The sequence below is a fragment of the Onthophagus taurus genome, chromosome 11 (genome assembly GCF_036711975.1).
Source record: "Onthophagus taurus isolate NC chromosome 11, IU_Otau_3.0, whole genome shotgun sequence".
NCBI lineage: Eukaryota > Metazoa > Arthropoda > Insecta > Coleoptera > Scarabaeidae > Onthophagus > Onthophagus taurus.
Genome location: NC_091976.1, coordinates 18,465,407 through 18,493,334, shown reverse-complemented (window position 1 = coordinate 18,493,334; position 27,928 = coordinate 18,465,407). Strand labels below are relative to the sequence as shown.

Here is a 27,928-nt window from a genome sequence, read left to right as displayed (position 1 = left end):
TTTATTGTTGTATTTCATGACTACTTTCTCAAACAAAGGATATACATACCCAGATTTTAAAAATTATGCATTAATTGTTAAATTGTTTTGTTTTCATTGCTGTTCGTTTTGTTGCTCTTTCTGCCATCGTTTCTTACAAATTTTCTTACAAAAGTATTAATTGAATTTAGACTTAGTTGAGCTTTAGGATTTATATCTTTGTTGCCTTCTTTCTTTATTTATTTTCCCATTCTTCCATTATAAATGCTATATTATTGTCAGTAAAAAACAATAGAAGTTTAGGAAATTTTAAGTAAGTACAAGTATCGTGTCTAGAAGTATCGTAGTAAAAAATAATAGAAGTTTAGGAAATTTTAAGTAAGTACAAGTATCGTGTGTAGAAGTATCGTTTATCATAGTAATTATGAAGCACACATGATTTTTTCTAACACCAATTAATCTATTTTGGCGATATCAATTCCTCAGTTCCATGTTTTTTGATATCGTTAAACATTCCTGGAAAGTCACTTTATGTTTATGCATGCATGATCGGGGTTATGGACACTTGGTACTCAACAGCAGTTCGCTGATTAACGCCTTGCAGTTGACCGGCAGTGATAGAGAGAGTCGTTCGTTTTTAAAACCTACTTTATGCACTTTGCTTTCAATAAGTAATGTTTCAAATCGTTCCATAGTGTTACAACGTGTTTTGAATATGTCCTCCTTATCGTTCTATTTATACCATTATCTATCTACCCAGTGTGATGGGAACAAAGTTGAAAAAATAAGCAGAAAAAGAAGACCGTGTTGAGCTTGACTCTACACTAGCAATATAAGGAGATAGAAGAGGTATAATATAGCTTTGTCAGATTGAAATACATCATTAGCCGAAGTGAAAAGTATAAGAGAGGCAGATAAAACTGGCTGGTGCGATACTTACCGTTTCCTTCCTCTGCCATTCTTCTAGAGCATATCTTCTAGAAATCACTCTTCTTTCTGTTTTTTTGCCACATATCCTTTTTGCTCATTGGAACAAAGCCTGAATCACTGTCCTCTTCTGTTGGGGATGGTGATGATACCAAGCAAGTAGATATCTGTTCATGTGTGTCTTCTTTAGATACACTCCCAGTTCCATGCAGCACCATCTGTTCTCCTAATGACCAACACATCCAGGAAAGTTAACTGCTTTGCAGCTTCCGCTTCCATGGTAAATATGATCATGGTTTGCGAGTAACGAGTGGTCTAAGAATTTCTGGTGTCGCTCATTTCCATGTTGCCATATAACAAAAAATGTGTGTCACTTTGAAATTGGTTTTGAAGAAGGTTACAACATGACATTCGAAGCGTTGCTAAGCACTTTATTATCTTTTTAGGATGGACCAAGTTGTTTTTTCCGAAGTATGAAACACAACATGTACCTTACGTAACTTAACTAAAAAAGGAATGTATAATTTTTTCTCCAGAATCTCAAATTTAAAGAACGTTTAAATAATTCATCTTCCTTTACAGTTTCAGCTTCTTCAATGTGTCCTAACAGTTCGTATTCTATCGAACTTTATCTTTATAAGTTAAAGAAATGTCCAACTGCCGTCAATAACGCTCTCCAAGGAATAAAATCTTCTCGTTAAAAGGTAAATTAACAATTTATGTGCTATCATCATTTCGAATCTAACGTTTTTCAAAAATATGTCACAAATCCGTTTTTATTGCATTACATTATACTTCTTGATAAGGCAACCGTAACTTTCCTCTATGGAAACAGTAGAGTAATAATTCAAAATATCATGTTATATAAAATAAAATTTATTGAATAATACGAATATTTTAAAATCTATTACAAAGGAAAAATGTTTCCTGGTGAGCATTATGTATAAATCATGTGGTTATTCCGAAAAATCATTTACATAACTTGATTCCGGTCGTTTAAATTCTTTTGAAAAATAACTAGAATGATTGTAAGAAAAAAATTATATAAAGTGAACAGATAATTTTCTTTTAAAATTACTTTTACTTTAAAAATATTGTTACAGTAAAAAAATATATGTGTTAAACTAACTTAATTTACTTTTAGATACTTTAAAATGAATTCGTACACTTAGAATTTTTTTCAAAACTTTATAAAAACTCCATACTAAAATTAAAGTAACTAAAACGAAAGAAACCGCAATATCGAAACAGTAATATTCGTAAAAACTTAAATCGGCTGCTTTCGACGTTAAATGCGGAGCTCCTTTGTGTCGAATAATATATTCAGTCCAATAAACGGCAGTATCTAATGGACTCGTAAGCCTATCTCGGAATAATTCCGATAAACGGCGAGCATTTTCGGTATATCTAAAAAGCATTAAGATAACTTTTCGCTCTTTGCATTTTTTTATCAACTTACTTTGGATTTTCCAATAGTTGATGTAACACATTTGATAACTTCTCTTTCGTAAAGTCTTGTAATAACGGAATGGTTAATCCTAAGCCTTTGTGAGAGATAATTTTTGCTGTTGATAATTGATCAACCCAAACTGGCATAGAAAGGACTGGTTTTCCGCAATAAATCGCTTCTTGGGCGCTGGCTAAACCACAATGGCTTATGAAAAGTTTTAAGTTAGGATGACCTAAAAACCGAGTTATTAATCTTACAATGAAACAAATAATGAAAAGATAATTACATAAAATTTCTGATTGTGGAGCCCAAGGAACAAAGTGAATGTTTGTTGGTATATTTAAATGCTTGTTTACATCTGATCTCTTTCCTTTCCATAAGATTTTATAAGGAATTTTTGATAAAGCCTCAAAAAATGGTTTTAATTTATAATCGGGGAACATTTCTGATTTAAAAAGGGTTCCAAAACTTAAATAAATAACTCCTTTTAAATCTGTTTCCATATAATTTTCAAATTCTTTTGGTAAAACTGGATTTGATTTTAAATGTATCCCACCGATTTCGATAAAATTAGGTGGTAAAGGTCGAGATTGTTGTATACTAAAGTGGCTATTAACCATAACCAAAGAAACATTTTTGCGTAATTCATCTACATGCGGAGTGTTTCTTCCAAACATTTCTTGTATAAATTTATTAGTCTCATCATTCGGGTAATATTTATGCCAAGTTTTCGTCAAATGTAAAACGATGGTGTTTAATATTTTTTCATAAAACGTCATATCTTCAGTGTATGGACTAAAGTAATTTGGAATATACGAAGGATTATCTGGTAAACCAATTAAATCACTTGTCCAGGGAAGATTAACACTACTCGTCATCCCTATTACTGGCGCATTGAAAATATTTGCAAAACCAATTAAACAATCACTAACAAAAATTTCCGTTATAATCAAATCGTAATGTTTTTTACTACTCATTAAATTTTGAAGCGCTGTATTATTTTTTATGCTCTTACATATATTTACTCCGCAATTATAATTCATTACCGTTAAAATTTCTCGGAAGGAAAGTGATTTAACAGTTTCAAAATCTATATAAAAGCTGTAATATTTTTCATCGCCTCTCACACTAAGATCTGTATATCTAAAAAAATATTTTTATTGTTATAATTAATAATAAACTAATATATCATTACCCATTTAAAGATTGTTTTCTTGGAAAATGACTCAAAACATCAACTTGATGTCCTCTTTCGGCTAATTTTTCTAGTAACGGTTGAAAAACGATGAAATGACTTCTAGATGATGATGGAAAAAGTGCTAAAATATTAGCGGTTTGAATAGAAGTCACGTACAATAACGTGATTAACAAAAATAATTTTAAAATCATTATTAATTTTATTTCGGACGGTGTCTATAAATGAATGAAAAGTAACCAAGTATATTTTCTACTTTTATAACTTTTTATCAAGTTCGAGGAAATTCCGTATCAAAGCAATAATTTCTTGGGTTCTCAAAGAATTTTAGTATTTGGGTGGGTTGGCGAGTAGTATTATTCGTTATTTTCATTGCTAAATAAGTAGAATTGTTATCGGTAAGGCGATAAAAACAGGTGATGTAGCACATGTGACGTTACATTTCTGTTTATATAAAATTTTTGAATATACAGGATGTCCCGCAACGATTGTACAATACTGCATCAGCGTATTCTCTGATCGAAAACAGACAAGAAAAGTCTAATAAACATAGGTCCGAAAATGGACCAATTTCGAGATATTCAAAGTTTTAGTTTCATAAGCTGACCTATTGTAAACATCATTAATTCTAACGATTTAGATGCAGTAATTATATGATTACCATGGTTACGATGGTTAAGATAAAGTTTAATAAATAATAAGATAATATTAAGTTAATTAATACAGTTCATTAATAATTTAACAAAACAAGTAACAAAGATTGTCGAAGAAAATCGTTCAACCAGCATAAAAACAACGAATATTTAACAAATAGGAAAAGATTCATGTCATAATAAATGTTCAATATGCGCACCATTTACTTCTAAACACAAACGGATACGTTTTCTAAATGAACTTCTAATGCGTTCAAAGATACCAGAAATTTGTTTTACTGTGTCAAATGCGTTACTAATTTTATTCTTCAAATCCTACACATTTTGAACGTCTTCAGAATAAACAATTTGTTTTAAATGTCCCCAAAACCAAAAATCTAACGGATTTAAATCTGGTGAACGAGGTGGCCACGGGACAGGACCTCCTCGGCCAATCCACTTATTGCCAAATCTGTTATTTAAGTATGCTCGAGTAGCGCGTGCATAATGTACTGGTGCTCCATCGTGCATAAAGTAGTAATCTTCTAGAATTTGTTGAGGTAATTCATCAAATGCCTCTGTAAGGTCATTTTGTAAAAAATGTATGTAGGCATCGGCTGTCAATCTCTTTGGAAGAAAAAATGGACCTAATAACTGATCACCAATAACTCCAGCCCATACATTAACACCGAATCGCCACTGATGATGAGTTTCTAGTATTGCATGGGGATTTTCATCATTCCAAACGTGCGCATTATGAATATTAAAAATTCCGCTTTGAGTAAATGTTGCTTCATCCGTAAATACAATGTTTATGGGAAAGTCGACGTTTACTACCTCTTCCTGTATGTCCCACCTACAAAAAAACTCTCTTTTTTCGCCATCATTTTCTGTTAGAGCTTGAACGGTGTTGTAATGATAAGGATAAAGCAACTGCTCCCTTAAAATGCGGTGAACGGTTGTTTTCTTGTGCAGAAATTCTTCTAATGCTGGTTGAGGCATTTTCATCGACTCTTCTCAAAACTGCTTCTTCTAATTCCACCGGCCTTGTGTAATGTCTCTCCGTGGAATGGCTGTGGGTTACGCTTCCCGTTTCTTTTAATCTGAGAAATAGTCTGCTAAAGGTGTGACTATTAGGCAATCGTCTGTTCGGGAACCTTTGCGCGTAATGACGAGCTGCTAATGACGCATTTCCATCAGCTAGTCCGTAACAATACACCATATCCGCCATCTCTTCCTTGGAGTAATTAATAGGTTTATTAAATTAAATAGTAAAATAATAATTTCGTGAAGTATTATTTTTTTTTGATTGACAACTTATCGTAATCATAGTAACGACTTAATTATTATAAAAACAAATTTAAATTCATGATGTTAACAATATCAACTTATGAAACTAAATCTTTGAATATCTCGAAAATGGTCCATTTTCGGACCTATGTTTATTAGGCTTTTTTTGTTTATTTTTGATCATAGAATACGCTGACGCAGTTTTGTACAATCGTTGCGGGACACCTGTATAAAGTTGGTGCCAATTATCGCTTACGAGTAGCTTTTAAATGCGAATAAGTCGCGTTTCTAGATAAAATAAATACTATAACATATTGTAAACAACAACTGGATGTAACGTAAACAAAATTATTGGAATTAATAGAAAATGTTTGATGCGATATTATAGGTGTTAAAAATATTGTTGTGTTGATGTCAAATAAAAATCAATTTAACATTCCTTACTCTTTCTTTCTTCATCAATCACTTTCAATATGGGTGGATTGAGTAGATCAACAAGTGTCAAGAAGTGTCATTCTTAGGTGACGTTAGCTAAACTACTCACAAAAATTAAGAAAATCTATGCAATGAACATCAGGCGATTATTATCGAAATAAAAAAGCACAAACTCGATATATATCAAAATATGAAGAGTACTACTTGCTATATAGCGGAATGGCAAAACGAGAAAGAGCAAATTTTGGTGTCAGCATGCTACCACACGAAATGTATACGTAAATGACAGAATATTGAGAGTACAGATCATAGCACACCTTATAAGTATACATGCTTCCTCTATATCCACTAACGCAGAAGAATCAAGGAAGATCAAAAAGAAGTTCATATACGTGGAAAAATACAACATTGACTCCTTATTGCCACAAAGAACACGAAAACTTTACAAAAAAGACTGGCAAATAAATTACAAAATACTCACACAACAAACAAACGTGAAGTCAAATAAAAACAAGTATATAAGAAGCTGCAGAAGAGTCTATGGGGAAACGAAAAAATAACATAAACGCCATTGACCACACTAAACCATGGTTTTACGAAGAAATAAAAGAACTTGCAGAAATAAAAAGGAAAAGCTATAAAAGCTCACCAACAGAAGAACAACGTATGATATGCATAGAAGGAAGAAACAAATCCAACACAAGAATCAAAGCTATCAAGAGGGAGTATTGGAGACAGTTAAGGAATGTTATGGACCACTATCTCTGTAAGACTGGAAGATGCTGAGATACAGAAAGAAGCCATTAAATGAATATGTGTAAACAAAAAGCATCTGATACAACTGAAATACATTTGGAAACTGATGACGAAACTGAAAGACAGAAAAGCGGCCGTACCAGAGAACCTATCTAAGGAGCTCTTAAATTACGGCGGAGATTAGCTTACTGGAAAATTACTGTCGTAGTTTAACAACATTTTGTAAACCTCACAAATACCAGCGTAGTAACGAAATATTACAATCCAAATTTTAAAAAGAGGACAAAAAACCTGCTCGAACAACTACAAAGGAATAACCTTGCTAAGCACATGTATGAAATTACTTACCAGCATTCTAAAAGAGAAGCTAGAAGCGTAAATTGAGAACAGAAAAGAAGAACTGGGATTCCGAAAAAATATATCAACAACAGACACCATATTTATCAACAAGCCTGAAAGACATTCTTACTAATCGAGAAACAAAGACCATCACAAGTCATAATCTGTAATCACAACCTTAACACCGGTAACGTGACAAGGATCAAAGAGGGTGAATGCATAACTTCAAATATCGAAACACCAGGATGAATCAGAAAGAGTGATAGCTTAACCCCATTTTTGAACCTTCTAATGAATGACATTATACAACAGGTAGCATCATTGGATCTGGGATAAAGAATCAGCAGCAAAATGATTAGTACGGTGTGCTACATCGATGCGAAAATTGAGGCTGATCTATAGATATCAATCATAAAACAAGTCCACATATTCAGATATCTAGGTATGGACCTCATCTACTACAGTTACGACCACACTAGAAAAGTAAGAAAATAAAGCAGCTGCTCTATCGGGATGCTTAAGAGACACAATTTGGTCAAACCAATATATGCGAACAGATAACAAAATAAGGATCTATGAAACCAAGCAAGAAAGGCATCAAATAATAGTGCTTATATTCTTGACGTTATATGTTAAATATGCATCAAGAATACAGAATAATGTTAAAAGAAACTGTTGAACAGTAGAGGAGAAGCATTTGTTGTTGCTTGGATATTGACTCGTTTTCAAGAATTCGTCTATGACGCTAAAATCACTGCTACCACTGATTACAAATCATTAGAAAGGTTGCCAACAATGAATCTCCTTCCTAGAAAATACAATTGTATTGCTATTACGTTATCCATTATATTGACATAACGAGTCAGAATCTTGCCACATACAAACCTATTTAACTTGCAATGTGTGCCACCCAGGTGGGCCACCCAGAGTTAAAAAAAAACATGCTATTATGCTAACTCAAATGAGAGACAAGTTTTCAAGCTGGAGCACCTGTTTTTGTCTAACATTATTATCAACTATATCAGCTTGGACTGCTAGATGTTTCATAAAGCTTTGTTTTAGGCAATTATAATTCATCACCTAAGATCGCCTTTCTGTCCATTACTAACTATTGGATAGAAAGGATAATTCGTGATGTAGTTCTTTTGGAACATGCAGCCAGTTCACAGTTTTCTCCCCACAATGTATCAAAAATACTTTCAATGGGGAAAGGATCGGGATGTTATGGTAACGTGGGCACTGTAAAACTTGGTATTCCAACTGCTGACAAAATGGAAGAATATGGGTCTACCACTTTATCTACATATCGCAGCACATATTGATTCGGAAAAACACCAAACGAGACCTTCTCTCAAAACTCATAACAACCAATACCATAATTCTTATAGTTTAGTGCACGTACCTCGTAACACAGACTTCAACATAGCGACGTTCCCCAAGTCTGCGTCCTACCATCAAACGTCCATAATAAATCCCGAAATAGCATCAGAATTTGTCACTGAATACCACTATATCCTCTTCTACGATCTAGAGCAGTTGCAACCTACTAGCTAGTTGTTGTCGCATTGGTAACACAAGATGAGCCCAATAGGATTGCAAGGCTAAAGATTTGATTGTGAGATAAACCGTTAAAGGATTACAGAGAGATCCTTGGTACCTAGCCGTTGTTCACCATTTTTTGGCAATTATGAACCTTATTTGTTCTTCCTGGTCCCTCGATTCCTCATCTCGATGTTGTGACGAATTCGAAGCATTCGTCAGCATTTAAAAACAAATTTAATTAGAATTTAACACAATTAAGATTATACTTTAAACTCATCAAATTTCGGAAAAATTATTTTTTGAATTCAATCACTGTCAAAATCTCGGATACAAACATTAATCTTTGAGGAGTTCTATCTCATAAATTAATTGTGATATTAGTGTGAGATAACGAACATGTCATTACAAATTTAATTGATATATATTATGTTGAAAATCATTTCTTTAAATTTACAAAATGTTTTATTTTAATTAAATTTCGAATAATCGAAATCGTAAATGTATTAATTTGAAAATCATTAATTTTCAATGTTTTATACCTCAAGAACTAAATGAGATATCAGCATGAAATAAAAAGCAATTGAAAGCAAATTTAATTAGTATTTAAAATGTTCAAGGTTATTTCTTAATGTCTTTTTTATTTTATGGGTAGTGATTTTTTGAATTGATCCACATTTATGGATCAATATTGCGAGACAACAATATTTAATAAATTGGATCTCAAGAATTAAGTGACATATTGGTATGAAATAACACAAATAAATATGAACTTAATAATAAAAATAATACATCTATGACGTTAAAAACGTTTTTTATTTCTTTATTTATTTAAGAAGCAAATAAATTGTTAGCTATAATTAAAAATTATAACTAATATTATACATAGTATAACTTTATAATTACAATATACATTGTGGTAATGATAAGGTTATAAAAGTTATTCTAACTTACGTTTAAATACTCTAAAAGCAACAATTAAATTTAAAATTCTTTTTGAAATCTTATAAAAAATCCAGCCCAAAATTAAAGTAGCAAAACATAATGTAAACGCAACATCTAAGCAATAATATTCATAAAATGTTAAATATGCTGCTTTTGATTTTAAATGTGGAGCTCCTTTGTGTCGAATAACATATTCAGCCCAATACACCGCTGTATCTAATGGACTAACTTGTCTATCTCGGAATATTTCCGATGAACGACGAGCATTTTCTGTAAATCTAAAAGTTTAAAGATTATGTGTTACGTTTCCGTCCGTTCTTCCATAATTTCAGCAATCTATTTATCAAAATTGTTAATCATTACCTTGGATTTTCTAATAATTGTTTCAACACATTTAACAAGTTCTCTTTCGTAAAGTGTTTTAATAACGGAATTGTTAAACCTAAACCTTTATCAGTGATTATTTTTGCTTGTGCGAATTGATCAGCCCAAATTGGAAGACCTAGAACTGGTTTTCCACAATAAATCGCTTCTTGTACGCCACCTAACCCGCAATGACTGATAAAAAGTTTTAGATTAGGGTGACCTAAAAATCAATGCATTAATACAAATAAATTACAAAAGAAGTAAAGTTGTACATAAAACTTCTAATTGTGGCATCCAAGGAACGAACTGAATATTCGATGGAATATTTAAATGTTTTGCTACATCTGATCTTTTTCCTTTCCATAAAATTTTGTAAGGAATTTCTGATAAGGCCTCAAAAATTGGTTTTAATTTATAATCGGGGAATGTTTCCGATTTAAAAGTTGTTCCAAAACTTAAATAAACGACTCCTTTTAAGTTTGTTTTAAGATGATTTTCAAATTCTTTTGGTAAAACTGGATTCGGTTTTAAATGTATTCCACCGATTTCGATAAAATTTGGAGGTAAAGGTCGAGATTGCTGCAGACTAAAATGACTGTTAACCATAACCAAACTAATATTCTTGCGAATGTCTTCTATATGTGGACTGTTTCTACCAAAAGTTTCCTGTATAAACTTATTAGCTTCTTCAGATGGATAATAAGTATGCCACATTTTTATTAGTTGTAAAGTAACAGTGTTCATTAATTTTTCTAAAAATGTCATATCTTGACTGTACGGACTGAAATAATGTGGTATATACGAAGGATTATCTGGCAAACCAGCGATATCACTAGCCCATGGCATACTAACACTACTAGTCATTACTATTATTGGAACATTAAACATAGTTGCAAACCCGAGCGAACAATCACTAAAGAATATCTCTGTTATAATTAAATCATATTCTTTTTTGCTCTTCATCAAATTTTGAATTGCCGTCTTATTTTGAGCATTGTAACATATAGTCGCTCCAGCATTAAAATTGACTATGTTTAAAATACCTAAGAGAGACAATGATTTAACCATTTCAATATCTATGTCAAATGAGTAAAACTCATCTTCTCTCCTTATACTGTAATCTGTATAACTAATCAAAATTGCTATTTTTATATTTATGCAAAAAGAAAATGATACGAAAAATTTAACTTACCCATTTAAAGGTATGTTTCTTGGAAAATGAGTTAATACATCAATCTGATGTCCTCTTTCGGCCAATTTTTCCAATAACGGTTGATATATTGCGAAATGGCTTCTACATGGAATCGGAAAAAGTGCTAAAATATTTGCAGAATGAGCTAAATTTATGTAAAATAACGCGATCAATAAGAATAATTTTAAAAACATGGTCGGTTTAGTTTCGAGTAAAGTTATAAAAGAAATTCAACGTGACTCATTGCGCCACCGACTTTTATATGTTTCAGTTCTGAAAAATTCCATATCAAAGAAATACTTTTTTAAATTCTATGTTAAGGTGTTAGAATTTTTCTCAATTTCTCATATAAAACACAATTATAAATTTTTTTTAAATCTTGATAATCTTGATGAAACATATAATAGGAAAACCCATATTCTGTTTACATTATTATGCGAAAATTAGGTATTTTCCTTTTAAAATTATACCGCGAAAGTTATTTTAAACAAATTCTTGCGTTTTTATATGTTAAAAATAAACAAATAGGTGATAGTAAAATATTCATATACATTTTTTTTTATTTTTTCATATAATGGAAATTGTTATACATAAAGGTAGATACAAGAAATTCACAGCAAAATTAATATTACAGTTAAATTTTTCTGATTATACTTAAAAGTATTAATTCTGTAAAACTTTGTAAATTAAATATTTATGAACGTCTCATTTTTATTTGTCATGGATATTTTTGAATTGATAGTTGTAGTGAGATAAATGAGAAGACAAATCTTGAAGTTTTGAATTTAGCCCTATTGATAATGTTTTGTTCAACTGAAATTCAGAAACTCCAAATACTACAGCCCAAACTTCTTCTGGTCATAGGCAACATTCTTGTAAGTAATTATATTGACTTTTCCACCTAACCAAGGCGTCCCTCAAAGACTCAAAGGATTAGTTGCATTTAGACCTATTCAGTAGCAGTCCGCTCTCCAGATTTGATCAATTCGTTGTACGAGATCGAACATTTTTTGTTCATCTTTAGCCGTTGCGATAATGTCTTCTGCGCATCGAAGGTTATTCTTCATAGATATTGAATAGCATCGAGAAGAGAATGATGCATTCTGCTTTACGCCTTTCTTGCTCTAATGTACCCTGAATATACATGAGTTTCATATTTTTTTTGAGCTATGTTGTCATTTAACTGTTTGATAAGATAGCTTATTCCAGGGTACAATGTCAAATGCTTTGCTGTAGTCGAGGGAACAGAATATCGCTGGCACATTCTATTCATAAAACTTTTCAATCATATGTCTTAGATTAAAATTTCATCTCTTGTGCCTCGTCTTGGCACAAAGCCTGGTTGTTCTGGTGGTACAATTTAGTAGAGCAATAGTTCTAAAGTTACTGCATTCATATACAGACTTTGTCGATTCTTTTTGGCATTATCCTTGTTTTCAATGCATTTAAGCATCTGAGCTTCGGGATTTTCTGTCCCTTAATTTTTGATGAGCTGTTTCGATTTAGTCCCTCAAAATTTGTGTTTATTGACGATAGAAACCTTTTATTAAAAATATTAATTAAAAATTATATTGTTAGAAAAAGCAATAAATGTCATGTGTTTATGAGAAACAAATTATGAGGCAATTTATGTAATGTTTGCTATAGTGAGATTAATACGACAATAAAAATGCCATTTCCTTTGAACATTTTTTTTTAATTAATAAGACTTTTTGCATTAAAAATTCAATTTATTAAAAAACTTATTATAACTAAAAATAAATTACAAATATTAATTTAATTTACTCTTAAATATTTTAAAATGAATTCTTATGGTTAAAATCCATCTTAAAATGTTATAAATAATCCACGCTGAAATGAAACCAACAGCAACCAAACAAAACGCAATATCCAAACAATAATATTCATAAAAACTTAAATCGGCTGCTTTCGATTTTAAATGTTGAGCTCCTTTATGTCGAATAACATATTCAGTCCAATAAACAGCTGTATCTAAGGGACTAACTAGTCTATCTCGGAATATGTGAGAAGCACGACAAACGTTTTTACTAAATCTAAAAAAAAAATAAATTCCAAATAATGTTTTGCAATTATTTTTAAATTACTTTGGATTTTCCAAGAATTCGTGTAACGCATTTGATAATTTTTCCTTTGTAACATCTTCTAATAATGGAATAGATAAACCCCAGCCTCTGTCAGACACTAATTTTGCTGTTGCAAATTGATCGACCCAAACTGGAAGGGCCAATATGGGTTTTCCGCAATAAATTGCTTCTTGAGCGCCGGCTAAACCACAATGACTTATGAATAATTTTAAATTGGGGTGACCTAAAAAGTTGTTTAATTACATTAATAATTAAAATGCAAAAAATAAATTACATAAAACTTCTTGTTGTGGAATCCAAGAAACGAAATGAATATTTGATGGTATGTTTAAATGTTTAGCCACATTCGATTTTTCGCCTTTGCATAAAACTTTGTATGGAATTTGTGATAAAGCCTCAAAAAATGGTTGTAATTTGTAATCGGGAAACGACTCCGATTTAAAAAGAGTTCCGAAACTTAAATAAATAACTCCTTTTAAGTCTGTTTTAAGATGATTTTCAAATTCTTTGGGTAAAACTGGATTTGATTTTAAATGGATCCCACCGATTTCGATAAAATTAGGGAGTAAAGGTCGAGATTGTTGTATACTAAAATCTGTATATTTAAAAAAAACATTAGATGAATAAGAAGAATCAAATTTCTGACTTACCCATTTAAATGTTCCTTTCTTGTAAAATGACTCGAAACATCAACATGATGCCCTCTTTCAGCTAATTTTTCTAGCAACGTTTGGAAAACGATGAAATGACTTTTAAATTGAGACGGAAAAAGTCCAAAAATATTCGCCGATTGAGTTAACCTCACAAACATTATTGTAACTAATAGGGTTAATGTAGCAACCATTGCAGTGCTTCTTTCAAGTAAAGAAAATACTGATTCACCAAACGTATAACTTTATATATAACTTTCCCTAATACTTAAATTCCCTAAATAAATGCGTAAGTTAATGTGTTATAATTTCCAACGATTATATAAATATTTTAAACACATTACTGAGACACAACTTGAAGAGTACAACTTGCTATACAGCGGAATGGGAAAACGAGAGAGAGAGCAAATTTTGGTGTCAGCATGTTACCGCACAAAAGGTATTCGCAGAACATAGAAGACACCGAATACGTAAATGACAGAATATTGAGCGTACAGATGATAGCATACTTTGTAAGTATACATGCTTCTAATATATCCAAGAACGCAGAAGAATCAGAGAACTTTTAAAAATCAAAACATTAATGGAACGGCCAAGCACAAACAAAAAGAAGCCCATATACGTGGAAAAATACAACATTGACTCCTTATTGGCAGAAAGAACACGAAAACTTAACAAAAACAGACTCGCAAATAAATTACAAAATACCTACACAAAAACTGCAGAAGAGTCTATAGGGAAACGAAAAAATAATATAAACGCCAGCAACCACACTAAACCATGATTTTACGAAGAAACGAACGTGCCGAAATAAAAAGGAAAAGCTATAAAAACTCACCAACACAGAAGATCAGGCATCAAAACCAACAAGAGGAAGTACTGGAGACAGTTCAGAAGTGCTATGGACCACGATCTCTGTAAGTCTGGAAGATGCTGAGATACAGTAGGAAGCTAATGAATAAATTTGCGTCTTTGTGTATTCATTTAACATCTGAAACAATCGAAATAGATTTGGAAACAGAAGAGGATACTGAAAAACAGAAAAGCGACCTTACCAGTAACATACCTAATAAGCTCCTAAATTACACTATTAGCTCCTAATTATTATTAAATAGTAGGAATTTAAAATATTTAAGGTTATTTCTTAAAGTTTTCAAATTTTATAGGTAATGATTTTTTGCATTGAACCACATTTTTGGATGTTATATTGCAAGACAACAATCTTTAATAAATTGTATCTCAAGAACTAAGTGAGATATTATAACGTTAAAAACGTTTTTTATTTCTTTATTTATTTAACAAGCAAATAAATTGTTGGCTATAATTAAAAATTATAACTAATATTATACATAGTATAACTTTATAATTACAATATACATTGAGGTAATGATAAGGTTATAAAAGTTATTCTAACCTGCGTTTAAATACTCTAAAAGCAAAAATTAAATTCATAATTCTTTTTAAAATCTTATAAAAAGTCCAGCCCAAAATTAAAGTAGCAAAACATAATGTAAACGCAACATCTAAGCAATAATATTCATAAAATGTTAAATATGCTGCTTTTGATTTTAAATGTGGAGCTCCTTTGTGTCGAATAACATATTCAGCCCAATACACCGCTGTATCTAATGGTCTAACTGGTCTATCTCGGAATATTTCCGATGAACGACGAGCATTTTCAGTGTATCTAAAAGTTTAAAGATTATATGTTACGTTTCCGTCCGTTTTTCCATAATTTCACCAATCTATTTATTAAAATTCTTAATCATTACCTAGGATTTTCTAATAATTGTTGCAACATATTTAATAAGTTCTGTTTCGTAAAGTGTTGTAATAACGGAATTGTTAAACCTAAACCTTTATCGGTGATTATTTTTGCTTGTGCGAATTGATCAGCCCAAACTGGAAGACCTAGAACTGGTTTTCCACAATAAATCGCTTCTTGTACACCACCTAACCCGCAATGACTGATAAAAAGTTTTAAATTAGGGTGACCTAAAAATTAATGCATTAACACAAATAGATTACAAAAGAAATAAAGTTGTACATAAAACTTCTAATTGTGGCATCCAAGGAATAAACTGAATATTCGATGGAATATTTAAATGTTTTGCTACATCTGATCTTTTTCCTTTCCATAAAACTTTGTAAGGAATTTCTGATAAGGCCTCAAAAATTGATTTTAATTTATAATCGGGGAATGTTTCCGATTTAAAAGTTGTTCCAAAACTGAAATAAACGACTCCTTTTAAATTTGTTTTAAGATGATTTTCAAATTCTTTTGGTAAAACTGGATTCGGTTTTAAATGTATTCCACCGATTTCGATAAAATTTGGAGGTAAAGGTCGAGATTGCTGCAGACTAAAATGACTGTTAACCATAACCAAACTAATATTCTTGCGAATGTCTTCTATATGTGGACTGTTTCTACCAAAAGTTTCCTGTATAAACTTATTAGCTTCTTGAGATGGATAATAAGAATGCCACATTTTTATTAGTTGTAAAGTAACAGTGTTCATTAATTTTTCTAAAAATGTCATATCTTGACTGTACGGACTGAAATAATGTGGTATATACGAAGGATTATCTGGCAAACCAACGATATCACTAGCCCATGGCATACTAACACTACTAGTCATTACTATTATTGGAACATTAAATATAGTTGCAAACCCAAGTGAACAATCACTAAAGAATATTTCTGTTATAATCAAATCATATTCTTTTTTACTCTTCATCAAATGTTGAGTTGCCGTCTTATTTTGAGCATGGTAACATATAGCTACTCCAGTTTTAAAATTGATTATGTTTAAAATATCTGAGAGAGACAATGATTTAACCATTTCAATATCTATGTTAAATAAGTAAAACTCATCTTCTCTCCTTATACTGTAATCTGTATAACTAATTAAAATTGCTATTTTTATATTTATGCAAAAAGAAAATGATACGAAAAATTTAACTTACCCATTTAAAGGTATCTTTCTTGGAAAATGAGTTAATACATCAATCTGATGTCCTCTTTCGGCCAATTTTTCCAATAACGGTTGATATATTGCGAAATGGCTTCTACATGGAATCGGAAAAAGTGCTAAAATATTTGCAGAATGAGCTAAGTTTATGTAAAATAACGCGATCAATAAGAATAATTTTAAAAACATCATCGGTATAGTTTCGAGTAAAGTTATAAAAGAAATTCAACTTGACTCATTGCGCCATCGACTTTTATATGTTTCAGTTCTGAAAAATTCCATATCAAAGAAATACTTTTTTAAATTCTGTGTTAAGGTGTTAGAATTTTTCTCAATTTCTCATATAAAATACAATTATAAATTTTTTTTTTAATCTTGATACTATCTTGATGAAACATATAATAGGAAAACCCATATTCTGTTTACATTATTATGCGAAAATTAGGTATTTTCCTTTTAAAATTATACCGCGAAAGTTATTTTAAACAAATTCTTGCGTTTTTATATGTTAAAAATAAACAAATAGGTGATAGTAAAATATTCATATACAATTTTTTTATTTTTTCATATAATGGAAATTATTATACATAAAGGTAGATACAAGAAATTCACAGCAAAATTAATATTACAGTTAAATTTTTCTGATTATACCTAAAAGTACTAATTTTGTAAAACTTTGTAAATTAAACATCAACGCCTCATTTTTATTTGTCAGGGATTTTTGGGGGTTGATAGTGGTAGTGAGATAAATGAGAAGACAAATCTTAAAGTTTGAATTTAGCCCTATTGATAATGCTTTGTTCAACTGAAATTCAAAAACTCTAAATACTACAGCCCAAACTTTTTCTGGTCATAGGCAACATTCTTGAAAGCAATTATATTGACTTTTCCACCTAACCAAGGCTTCCCTCAAAGACTCAAAGGATTAGTTGCATTGAGACCTACTCAGTAGCAGTTCGCTCTCCAGATTTGATCAATTCGTTGTAAGGGATCGAACATTTTTTGTTCATCTTTACCGTTGCGATAATGTCTTCTGCGCATCGAAGGTTATTCTCCATAGATATTGAACAGCATCGAGAAGAGAATGATTCATTGCTTTACGCCTTTCTTGCTCTAATGTACCCTGAATATACCTGAGTTTCATATTTTTTTTTGAGCTATGTTGTCATTTAACTGTTTGATAAGATAGTTTATTCTTGTGTACAATGTCAAATGCTTTGCTGTAGTCCAGGGAACAGAACATCGCTGGGACATTCTATTCATAAAACTTTTCAATCGTATGTCTTAGATTAAAATTTCATCTTTTGTGCCTCGTCTTGGCACAAGCCTGGTTGTTCTGGTGGTATAATTTAGTAGAGCAATAGTTCTAAAGTTACTGCATTCATATACAGACTTTGTCGATTCTTTTTGGCATTATCCTTGTTCTCAATGCATTTAAGCATCTGAGCTTCGGGATTTTCTGTCCCTTAATTTTTGATGAGCTGTTTCGATTTAGTCCCTCAAAATTTGTGTTTATTGACGATAGAAACCTTTTATTAAAAATATTAATTAAAAATTATATTGTTAGAAAAAGCAATAAATGTCATGTGTTTATGAGAAACAAATTATGAGGCAATTTATGTAATGTTTGCTATAGTGTGATTAATACGACAATAAAAATGCCATTTCCTTTGAACATTTTTTTTTAATTAATAAGATTTTTTGCATTAAAAATTCAATTTATTAAAAAACTTATTATAACTAAAAGTAAATTACAAATATTAATTTAATTTACTCTTAAATATTTTAAAATGAATTCTTATGGTTAAAATCCATCTTAAAATGTTATAAATAATCCACGCTGAAATGAAACCAACAGCAACCAAACAAAACGCAATATCCAAACAATAATATTCATAAAAACTTAAATCGGCTGCTTTCGATTTTAAATGTTGAGCTCCTTTATGTCGAATAACATATTCAGTCCAATAAACAGCTGTATCTAAGGGACTAACGAGTCTATCTCGAAATATGTGAGAAGCACGACGAACGTTTTGACTAAATCTAAAAAAAAATAAATTCCAAATAATGTTTTGCAATTATTTTAAAATTACTTTGGATTTTCCAACAATTCGTGTAACGCATTTGATAATTTCTCCTTTGTAACATCTTCTAATAATGGAATAGATAAACCCCAGCCTCTGTCAGACACTAATTTTGCTGTTGCAAATTGATCGACCCAAACTGGAAGGGCCAATATGGGTTTTCCGCAATAAATTGCTTCTTGAGCGCCGGCTAAACCACAATGACTTATGAATAATTTTAAATTGGGGTGACCTAAAAAGTTGTTCAATTATTACATTAATAATTAAAACGCAAAAAATAAATTACATAAAACTTCTTGTTGTGGAATCCAAGAAACGAAATGAATATTTGATGGTATATTTAAATGTTTAGCCACATTCGATTTTTCGCCTTTCCATAAAACTTTATATGGAATTTGTGATAAAGCCTCAAAAAATGGTTGTAATTTGTAATCGGGAAACAACTCCGATTTAAAAAGAGTTCCGAAACTTAAATAAATAACTCCTTTTAAGTCTGTTTTAAGATGATTTTCAAATTCTTTGGGTAAAACTGGATTTGATTTTAAATGGATCCCACCGATTTCGATAAAATTAGGGGGTAAAGGTCGAGATTGTTGAATACTAAAGTGACTATTAGCCATAACTAAGCTAATATTTGTACGGAGCTTCTCGAGTTGTGGAGTATTTTTTCCAAAAGTTTTTTGAATAAATTGATTAGATTCGGCATTCGGATAATATTTATGCCATGCTTTCATAAATAATAAAACAAAAGTATTCATAAATTTTTCATAAAACTTCATATTTTCAGTGTATGGACTGAAATAATTGGGAATATATGAAGGATTATCTGGTAATCCAATAATATCACTTGTCCATGGAAGATTAACACTACTTGTCATAGCAATTATTGGAACATTAAAAATGTTATTAAATCCAATTAAACAATCCGTAATAAATATTTCTGTTATAATCAAATCGTATTGCTTCGTGCTTTTCATTAAATTTTGTATTGAGGTGTAATTCTTAAATTTCTGACATACATTCACTCCACAATCGAAATTAATTTTTTTTAAAACGTTCAAAAAAGATGCTGAACCAATCAATTCAATATCAACGTTAATTGAATAATATTCATCCTCTCTTCTTATACTAAAATCAGTATATCTAAAAAAAACATTATTTTAGATGAATACGAAGAATAATTTTTGACTTACCCATTTAAACGTTCTTTTCTTGGAAAATGACTCAAAACATCAACTTGATGCCCCCTTTCAGCTAATTTTTCTAGCAACGTTTGGAAAACGATGAAATGACTTTTAAATTGAGACGGAAAAAGTGCTAAAATATTTGCCGATTGAGTTAAACTCACAAACATTAACGTAACTAATAGGGTTGATGATTGATTAGTAACCATTGCGGTGTTTATTTCAAGCAAAGAAAATGGTGATTCACCAAACGTATAACTTTATATATAACTTTCCCTAATACTTAAATTCCCTAAATAAATGCGTAAGTTAATGTGTTATAATTTCCAACGATTATATAAATATTTTAAACGCATTACTGTTTTTATTTATTTCAGAAAAAAATACTACTCAGAATTATGAAATAAAAAGAAAATAATGCACTTATGACGCTAAGAAATTTTTTATTCTTTTTAAAACCACAAGGAAAATAAATCATGGTTTAGTTAATATTTATAGCATTTTCTTTTTTATTGTAATATGGTACTTTACAAAGCGAGACAAATACTTTAACACGTAATAAATAACAAAAAGGAATAATAAAAATGATGCAATTAAAATTAATATTAAATCGATGCAATAATGAGTGTACCAAGGTAATGAAAGACTCATTGAACGTAAATGTGGCGCTCCTTTATGTTTTATAACATATTCAGTCCAATAAACGGCTTCATCCAATGGAGGGATTATTCTATCTTGGAATATTTTCGATGTTTTTTTGGCATTTTGTAAAAACCTATAAAAGAAATTGCAAATAATAAAAAAATGATTGAGGTGATTAAAAATTACTTTGGATTTTCTAAAATTTCTTGAAGAGCCCTCGAAAACTTTTCTTTGGTTACATCAAAAAATGGTATCATCAAACCGCTTCCTTTATCAACTGCCACGTTGGCATTTAAAAATTGATCACCCCAAATTGGTAATCCTAAAATGGGAGTTCCACAATGCATCGATTCTAAGACACTTGCGCAACCACAATGACTTATGAATAAAGTTATGTTGTTGTGACCTAAAAGAGATTTATATTTTATGTTAATTTTTTATATCTAATAGTATGTTTAACAACTTAAAACGCGTTTTGGGTATATTAAATCATACATATATTAACAATTTATTATAATTCATGACATCATTTCTGCGTGGCTTAGTAACGTGTTATGTAATAAATGAATACATTTAATATGCAAACTATATATAGTCTATATAGTTTATTGTAATATACTGCTATCAGTAGATAAGTTACAGTTGACAGAAAATCAGATACTACCTAATAGAAGAATAGATCTTCCTTATAAAAAAATAAAACAGTACTGGAAGAACCCCCAATACTACTGCCAAAAGATTAAATGCATCTGGTAAAAAACATACCAGATATATCAATGAAAGTCCAGATATTTCTTATAGAAAGCCAATTTTGCTTGCAGAAGACTAAATATTGCTAGGAGAAGACTATTTACCGCTTGTATAAAGTTAAACACATTTTTTCAGGAGACAATATACTACCACTAGAACACTACATCTTTCATATAAAAGACTAACACTGGTGATAGAAGTCTAGATATCGCTGGCATAAGACTACGTACCACTTGCAGTATGCTGGATGAATTTCCTTATAGAATACTAACACTGCTGACTAAAGACTAGATGTTGCTATCAGAAGATTACTTACTGCGTGCATTATGCTGGTTACTGCTGTTAAAATATTAAATACTTTTAGTAAAGAACAAGATATTACATCAGTGAAAGACTCTATCTTTCTTCCAGAAAACTAACACTGCTAATCAAAGATTAGATGTATTTTTCTTCTATTAATGGAAGATTAAATCTTAATAGAAGACTACAAGCAAAAGTCTACGTGTTGGTTATCGCTAAGTGTGCTTAATACTACTGGTTAAATATTAGATACTTTTGGTAAAAGAAAATACCAAAATACAATAGAAAAACCAAATCTTCCTTATAGTCCTTATAACGATATTTTAAACTGTTTTCAATTTAGATGAAGAATGAGATGCTTTTGACGCAGACTGTGTAATGATTTAAATATACATTTGAAAATCAAAATGATTCAGGAATGGAAACTGCTCTGAAAAGTTAAACAAAATAATATACATATATTTGACGAACTGAGCATAACATTAAGAAGTTTTTAAATGTACTCCTCGCTTTACATTTTCTTTCTTTATTGTCCAGTCTCCGTTGAAACCTTTTTATTATTTTACTAGTCTCTTTCCAAATTTCCTACTAGTTGCATTCTAGTCTTTCTCTTCTTACTCTGTATGGTTCTTTCCTGCCTTTACACTCTCTTTCCAGCATTCCGATTCTAAACCTTCTCTTTCCAATGTGTGGATTTCCAGTGTCCTTCTTCTATATAGACTGGAACTCTTTCCAATTTCCTGTTCTCTTTTGTATCTTTCTTGCCTTTACAACGTCTTTACACACTTCAGTTTCAATCTCCCACTTTTTTTCTATCTCGCATTCTTTTTTAAATCATTATTAATATATTTAGTAATATCATTCCTGCATTCTTCTTCTATATCTAGTCCTCTGTTTTACCTTTACACATTCTTTCTAGTTTTCCGCTTCTCAGTATCTCTTTCCAGCATCAATTCCTGTCATTCGTGGTTTCTTATTGATTATCTAGTCTCCTTCGTCTATTACCAGTGTCTTATCAGGTTTCGTATTCTTCGTTTGGTATCATTCTTGTCTCTACAATGCCTTTTCACGCTTTCTTTAACAATCACTCGCTTGTTACCTATCTCTTTCGTGCCATTACTGCATTCTTTCATTCTCTCTCCTCTTTGTCCAGTCTCTTTTCTTTTCAACTTTGCTTTATTCTTGTTGTCGTCTAAGTTGCAAGTTTTTCAATATTCGTCTTGGACACTGTGTGATTCTCATTTTGGTACTGTTCGATGTTAGTTTTTGATACATTATGTGATTGTGTAGAGATTATTATTATTATTATTGCTGCCGGGCTGAGGGGAGCGGCCCCTCTCGTTACCGCGATCTATAAGATCTATTGTAACTTTAGCCCTCCAAACGTTTAGGGTAAATGTAGCAGTGTAGGTCCTTGATGAACCTTAGTATTGCCCTGAGGTCTTGAACCATTATGTCGGTAGGTGTCATGAGAGTTTTACCGAAAAAGAAGTAGTGTAGACATTAATATATCATAAAGATGACTAGAAATCTGGAGGAGAAGTTGGAGGTTGTTGACTCCAGAGTAGTATCACTTCATAAGCAAATTGGCAGAAATGGCGAGGCTAGGAATTACTAAAAATTCGTCATCGCAGATAATTCAGTTTATAGTGAACTTTCTACTTCTAGGATATTGGGATCTGATTACTATGCGCTGTTTGGTCACTGTTGGTATAGGGTTATGAGGTCTGACCTAATTGTATGAAACTATCAAGTTATTTAGTTCGGTCAAACTTATATCAAGCAAAACATTTTACATGAGGGCAAATACATACACTGTTCCAGGTTGCTTTAAAACCAAAGTGTGTCTCTATGTTTGTTGGTTTAAACGATTTTTACCATGTAAAGACATAAAAGATGAAGGCACAGAAATGAATCTTGTGGCAGCAATGAAAATTAAGCCAAAAATAACTTTATAGGCTCGTACATATAAGATAATAGAGATTAAGAAGTAAATATATGAATCTAGATTTGGAATCTTTTCAGAAAAAATTGCAACAAAGAGTTTTTTACAATCTATGTTTTTAGTTATAACTTTCTAATGGATAAAATTTTTTGTACTTCTTATGCGAACATACATTTATTAATAAAAAAATATGAAAAATCTTACATAATACTTCAACCTGTGGCATCCACTTAATAAAATGTATATTTTTTGGAACGTTTATATATTTTGGAATTAAAGTTGAATCGCCTTTCCATAAAATCTTATAAGGAATTTTTCCCAAAACTTCAAAAATAGCCTTTATTTTATCTTGTAAAAAAAATTCGGATTTAAATAAAGTTCCAAAGCTTACATAAATAATTCCATTGAGATTCGTAGAGAGGTGAGACTCAAAGTTCTAAAAATAAATTATTCCAACTCTAAAAATGATTTTTAAATCGTATTTTATTTATTTACCTTTTTTAAAACCGGATTTTCTTTGATGTGCATCCCACCGATTTCAATAAAATTAACAGGTTTCGGTCTTGAACCATGTAAACTAAAGTGACTATTAACGAAAACCAAACTGATATTTTCCAGGACGTCGTTCATACTATTCCCAATGGATTTATTTTCAAAAATTTTATTATAATATTCATTAGACTTTATCATTGTATTCATATGCCAAATTTTCGCGGAAATTAAAGAAATTGCGTTTTTCATGCGATCAAAAATATTCATTTGCATCAAAGATTTCGAATGATAATTTCGGATATAAGATGGATTATCTGGAATTCCACTTAAATAACTTGCCCAAGGTAAATTAACGCTTGTCGTTAACCCAATAACGGGGGCATTAAAAATTTTTGCGTAACCAATCATGCAATCGCTAAAAAAAATCTCGGTGATAATCAAATCATATTTCTTCGAACTATTTTGAAGGTTTTTAGCTTGACTGCTATTTCCAACAGATTCACAGAGTTGATCACCAAAAATTTTATAAACATAATCCAGGTGTTCTAATAAAGAAGATTTCTTTATGAAGTTTAAATCAAAATGCTTTACCAACGGGACCGTTCCTTTCACACTTATATCTGTATATCTTTCGATTAAAAATAAATTTTTTATTAATTTGTAAATTACAAGTTTTTTCTTACCTTAATAACGGCTTTTCTCGTGGAAAATGTCCAAAGACATCAACATAATGTCCTCTTTCTGCCAACTTTTCCAAAAACGGTCGATAAACAATAAAATGACTTATTTCATTCACTGGGAATAAGGCTAAGATGTTCGCGCAGTTTATCGCGTTTACGAATAACAGAAAACATGCAGTTTCACGTATCATTTTTAAAACTAGTTTGTAACATTATGGGAGGAGTTCAATTTATAGCATCTTTAACACTCACAGGGATCTTCGCAACTGCAATTGGGATTTCCAAAACTTATCTAAACGAGCTGATTTAGCTGGGAAATACCCAGCTTTGCAACACGCAGTAATGAAATAATTTATTGCTATTTATTTAGCGGTTAATTCAAAACAGTAATGGATTTGGTTTATCAAACTAGTTAATTTATTTTTTGAGTAATTAATAATTAATAAACAAGAATTTCTTTATCAACATAAATATATTTAATAATAATTAACGTTTGTTTTTCAAATTCCCAAATAATTTCGTGAAATAAGTGTGACCTAATTAAAAATTCCTGCAAATCATCTCATTTATTATTAGGATACATGAACAACATAAAATAACATTAAGAGGAATGATTTGGAGTACACAATTAAAAGTAGCACTAAAGGAGTCGACTCAAAAAAAAACTTTGAATTCACCTGGTATGAAATTTGAGCTTAAGGAAATGGGGAATATAAAAAAGGATGGTTTTGCTAAACCTGCAGTAAAGTAACGTCTAATAAATAGCGTAGTTTCTAATAAACCATCTCGAAAAATTATTTGTACCAAACTTTGAATTAACATCACTAACAATAAGAGCACGCAATACATCCACTTTCCCAAGTTAAGCCAAAGCATCATATCGGACCATCCGACATGGCTTGCCGAAAATTGACTAAATGACACTGAATCAAAATATTGAGAAAATAAACAACAAATGTCTTGAATCTTCCATCTACGATTCAATCTAAACTTTTCTTTAATTGCTTTCAGCCTGGAAGTCGAGTATCAATTTGGAACTGCGTTTAGACACTGAGTGTTGCGAAAAGGCACGTTAATAAGTTCAAAAATAATATGATAGAAACGTTGTGCACGAGAAGATCAGAACTTGAACTTCCTGTATTTTATGATTTTCATGATTATTATTACCAAACTTCATTAAGTTACTTTATTGCCTAGAAACAGAAACAGTTTGATACCACCAGTAGACAGGTAAGTACAACTCTCTATAATTTTGTGGTGACTAAAGAAGTAAGAGAGCTTCGATAAGGCAGACCAAATCGCAACCGAGAATTGACGAGTTGATTAATGATGACTGATTTTTGTAAGTAAACTAATATGTTGATAATAAACTGTTTTTCCGCTATCAGCACTTTAACCTCCTGAAATAACATGGCATTGTCTAATACCCACAGTTACTCTTGAACCATTTTTTAAGCCAGATAATGGTCCATCATTCTCGACAGTACCTAACGATTTGTTCTTAGGCTTACATTCATTGGAGGGGGTAGAGTTAAAAGCATCAAAACCTCTACTAGTAAGATGATAAACAGCGTTTTTATTTATCTGTAGGGGTAACCGATTCAGCGTGGAGTGTTGTTCTAATTCCAACTCTATCTATTTCTTGTTTGCATCATTGACATATCATTAACATTAGCATTCGGTGATGACTTTCCCGTAGAACATTATTGCTCAGTAGATCCCCTATATTTATTGAAGCCTTTCACATCTGCCTGAATTTCCTTTAGGATTACAAACAACCAACTTGACTAAATAATTAGTGAATAGATAGTAGAAGAAAGTCAAGCAAGACAATGAGAGCAAACATATGTGGTAATGAAATGTGTGGAAATGGGATGTAATCTTTCCCAAAATGTTACCACGACAAACAACGTAGTCCATCATATTCACGTTGCCGGTGCATAACAAATTCTTTATGAAGCTGTTCGAATTGGTTTTGCAAAAGTTTTTGGAAACCAAAGTTATGGCTACTATATGGAAATGATATTATGTGGTCTGGCTACACTGCAAACAATGATAAAACTTGTAGAGGAAGAAAACGAGAAAGTTTTCCGATGTGTCAATGAACCACACAATCACGAAGTGTACATGGACTAAATGACTTCAGAAAGAAGCAACACGCAACACATACTTATAATTTTTTGTTCTTCTTCTTCTTTCTTCCACTGAGGCTTGGAACCTGTTCTTCATCGATGATGCCTCTATTCTGTGCATAAATGTCCTTTTCCTGTTATGTGTCTACTTGTTGATATTTTCCACTTCACTTAATCTTCTTATATCTTCGCTTCGTTCTCTATCTCTATAGTACAGAGTTGCCAGTAATTCTGCGAAGTATCTTCATTTCCAGTCTTTCCAATATCCATCTTATATTAAATGTGTCAGGTATAGTCGTATAGATCACGATCAGCGTTATGGTGCTCTTATACAGGGTGTTAGATAAACATGCCCCAAAAATTCAAGCGGTTATTCCTTGGCCTATTCTAAGAATATTTTGTCCTATGATGATTTTTGAAAAACCCCTTTGTTTCGAAGCTACAGGGCGAACAAAATTTGCGACAACCATATTCGATATTTGTTGAAATTATTAATGTGAATAAAAGTATGGCATACGTCAATAACTTTATCAAGTACCTAAATACGTCTCATCTATCGCATTTGTTTAGATTGAGTGACGTTTGGTTGTTTGGCGTGTCTTTAACAGTTAGTGTAGTAACTACTCTATTATGATTTATACGAACGCCGAGATGACTCACATGCATTTCATGTATGGATTTGCTGATGGCATCTCATTAGAAGCTAGACGATTGTATAATACATCCAAGGATTTCTTGCCCGTAATGACCCCGACCGAAAAATCTTCGAAAGCATTCATTGACAGGAAGATCAAGAACGGTACAAGTGGAACAGAATGTGCTGGACATGATACAGGAAGATCCTGGTAGTTCTATGCGAAGATTTGCAAATACTTTGTAAGTCATTGGACAGTTTGGAAAATTCGTAAGGACAAATTGTTGTATCCATACCACATTTAACGCCTTCA

The 27,928-nt window shown here is 31.2% G+C and overlaps 4 protein-coding genes across 4 annotated transcripts; all 4 read right to left on the bottom strand.

Annotated features, from left to right (window-relative positions):
- Nucleotides 1-1,944: 1,944 nt before the first annotated feature.
- On the bottom strand, nucleotides 1,945-3,779 carry LOC111424218 (UDP-glycosyltransferase UGT5-like). The gene is made up of 4 exons (XM_023057687.2): nucleotides 3,552-3,779; nucleotides 2,643-3,499; nucleotides 2,366-2,588; nucleotides 1,945-2,313 (listed from the first exon to the last, which is right to left on the bottom strand). Exons 1-4 carry the CDS (start codon nucleotides 3,743-3,745, stop codon nucleotides 2,031-2,033), a joined length of 1,557 nt encoding a protein of 518 aa, XP_022913455.2. The 5' UTR covers nucleotides 3,746-3,779; the 3' UTR covers nucleotides 1,945-2,030.
- A 5,562-nt stretch (nucleotides 3,780-9,341) lies between these two features.
- LOC111424230 (uncharacterized) lies at nucleotides 9,342-17,038 on the bottom strand. The gene is made up of 8 exons (XM_071200486.1): nucleotides 16,768-17,038; nucleotides 15,848-16,704; nucleotides 15,573-15,795; nucleotides 15,215-15,487; nucleotides 11,046-11,276; nucleotides 10,126-10,982; nucleotides 9,851-10,073; nucleotides 9,342-9,765 (listed from the first exon to the last, which is right to left on the bottom strand). Exons 1-8 carry the CDS (start codon nucleotides 16,962-16,964, stop codon nucleotides 9,483-9,485), a joined length of 3,144 nt encoding a protein of 1,047 aa, XP_071056587.1. The 5' UTR covers nucleotides 16,965-17,038; the 3' UTR covers nucleotides 9,342-9,482.
- LOC139431759 (UDP-glucosyltransferase 2-like) lies at nucleotides 12,785-15,186 on the bottom strand. The gene is made up of 4 exons (XM_071199902.1): nucleotides 13,801-15,186; nucleotides 13,425-13,745; nucleotides 13,151-13,373; nucleotides 12,785-13,099 (listed from the first exon to the last, which is right to left on the bottom strand). The coding sequence occupies exons 1-4, from the start codon at nucleotides 13,802-13,804 to the stop codon at nucleotides 12,817-12,819; spliced, it is 831 nt and encodes a 276-aa protein (XP_071056003.1). The 5' UTR covers nucleotides 13,805-15,186; the 3' UTR covers nucleotides 12,785-12,816.
- Nucleotides 16,985-27,179, bottom strand: LOC111424191 (uncharacterized). The gene is made up of 10 exons (XM_071200485.1): nucleotides 24,853-27,179; nucleotides 24,173-24,797; nucleotides 23,882-24,113; nucleotides 20,869-21,088; nucleotides 20,537-20,815; nucleotides 20,050-20,298; nucleotides 19,143-19,999; nucleotides 18,866-19,088; nucleotides 18,547-18,815; nucleotides 16,985-17,040 (listed from the first exon to the last, which is right to left on the bottom strand). Exons 1-10 carry the CDS (start codon nucleotides 25,038-25,040, stop codon nucleotides 16,985-16,987), a joined length of 3,198 nt encoding a protein of 1,065 aa, XP_071056586.1. The 5' UTR covers nucleotides 25,041-27,179.
- Nucleotides 27,180-27,928: the final 749 nt, after the last annotated feature.

Excerpts from the sequence above, each read along its gene's own strand:
- LOC111424218 (XM_023057687.2), bottom strand. The coding sequence starts at position 3,745 with ATGATTTTAAAATTATTTTTGTTAATCACGTTATTGTACGTGACTTCT. Across the intron at positions 2,589-2,642 it reads TCCACAATCAGAAATTTTAT|GTCATCCTAACTTAAAACTT; the intron begins GTAATTATCTTT and ends CTCGGTTTTTAG. Across the intron at positions 2,314-2,365 it reads CAACTATTGGAAAATCCAAA|ATATACCGAAAATGCTCGCC; the intron begins GTAAGTTGATAA and ends AATGCTTTTTAG.
- LOC111424191 (XM_071200485.1), bottom strand. The coding sequence starts at position 25,040 with ATGATACGTGAAACTGCATGTTTTCTGTTATTCGTAAACGCGATAAAC. Across the intron at positions 20,299-20,536 it reads ACAATAAAAAAGAAAATGCT|TTATACGTTTGGTGAATCAC; the intron begins ATAAATATTAAC and ends TTATATATAAAG. Across the intron at positions 20,000-20,049 it reads AGAAAAGAACGTTTAAATGG|ATATACTGATTTTAGTATAA; the intron begins GTAAGTCAAAAA and ends TGTTTTTTTTAG.
- LOC139431759 (XM_071199902.1), bottom strand. Across the intron at positions 13,374-13,424 it reads TCCACAACAAGAAGTTTTAT|GTCACCCCAATTTAAAATTA; the intron begins GTAATTTATTTT and ends ACAACTTTTTAG. Across the intron at positions 13,100-13,150 it reads GAATTCTTGGAAAATCCAAA|ATTTAGTAAAAACGTTTGTC; the intron begins GTAATTTAAAAA and ends TTTTTTTTTTAG.
- LOC111424230 (XM_071200486.1), bottom strand. The coding sequence starts at position 16,964 with ATGATGTTTTTAAAATTATTCTTATTGATCGCGTTATTTTACATAAAC. Across the intron at positions 16,705-16,767 it reads AGAAAGATACCTTTAAATGG|TTATACAGATTACAGTATAA; the intron begins GTAAGTTAAATT and ends AATTTTAATTAG. Across the intron at positions 10,074-10,125 it reads GCCACAATTAGAAGTTTTAT|GTCACCCTAATCTAAAACTT; the intron begins GTACAACTTTAC and ends ATTGATTTTTAG.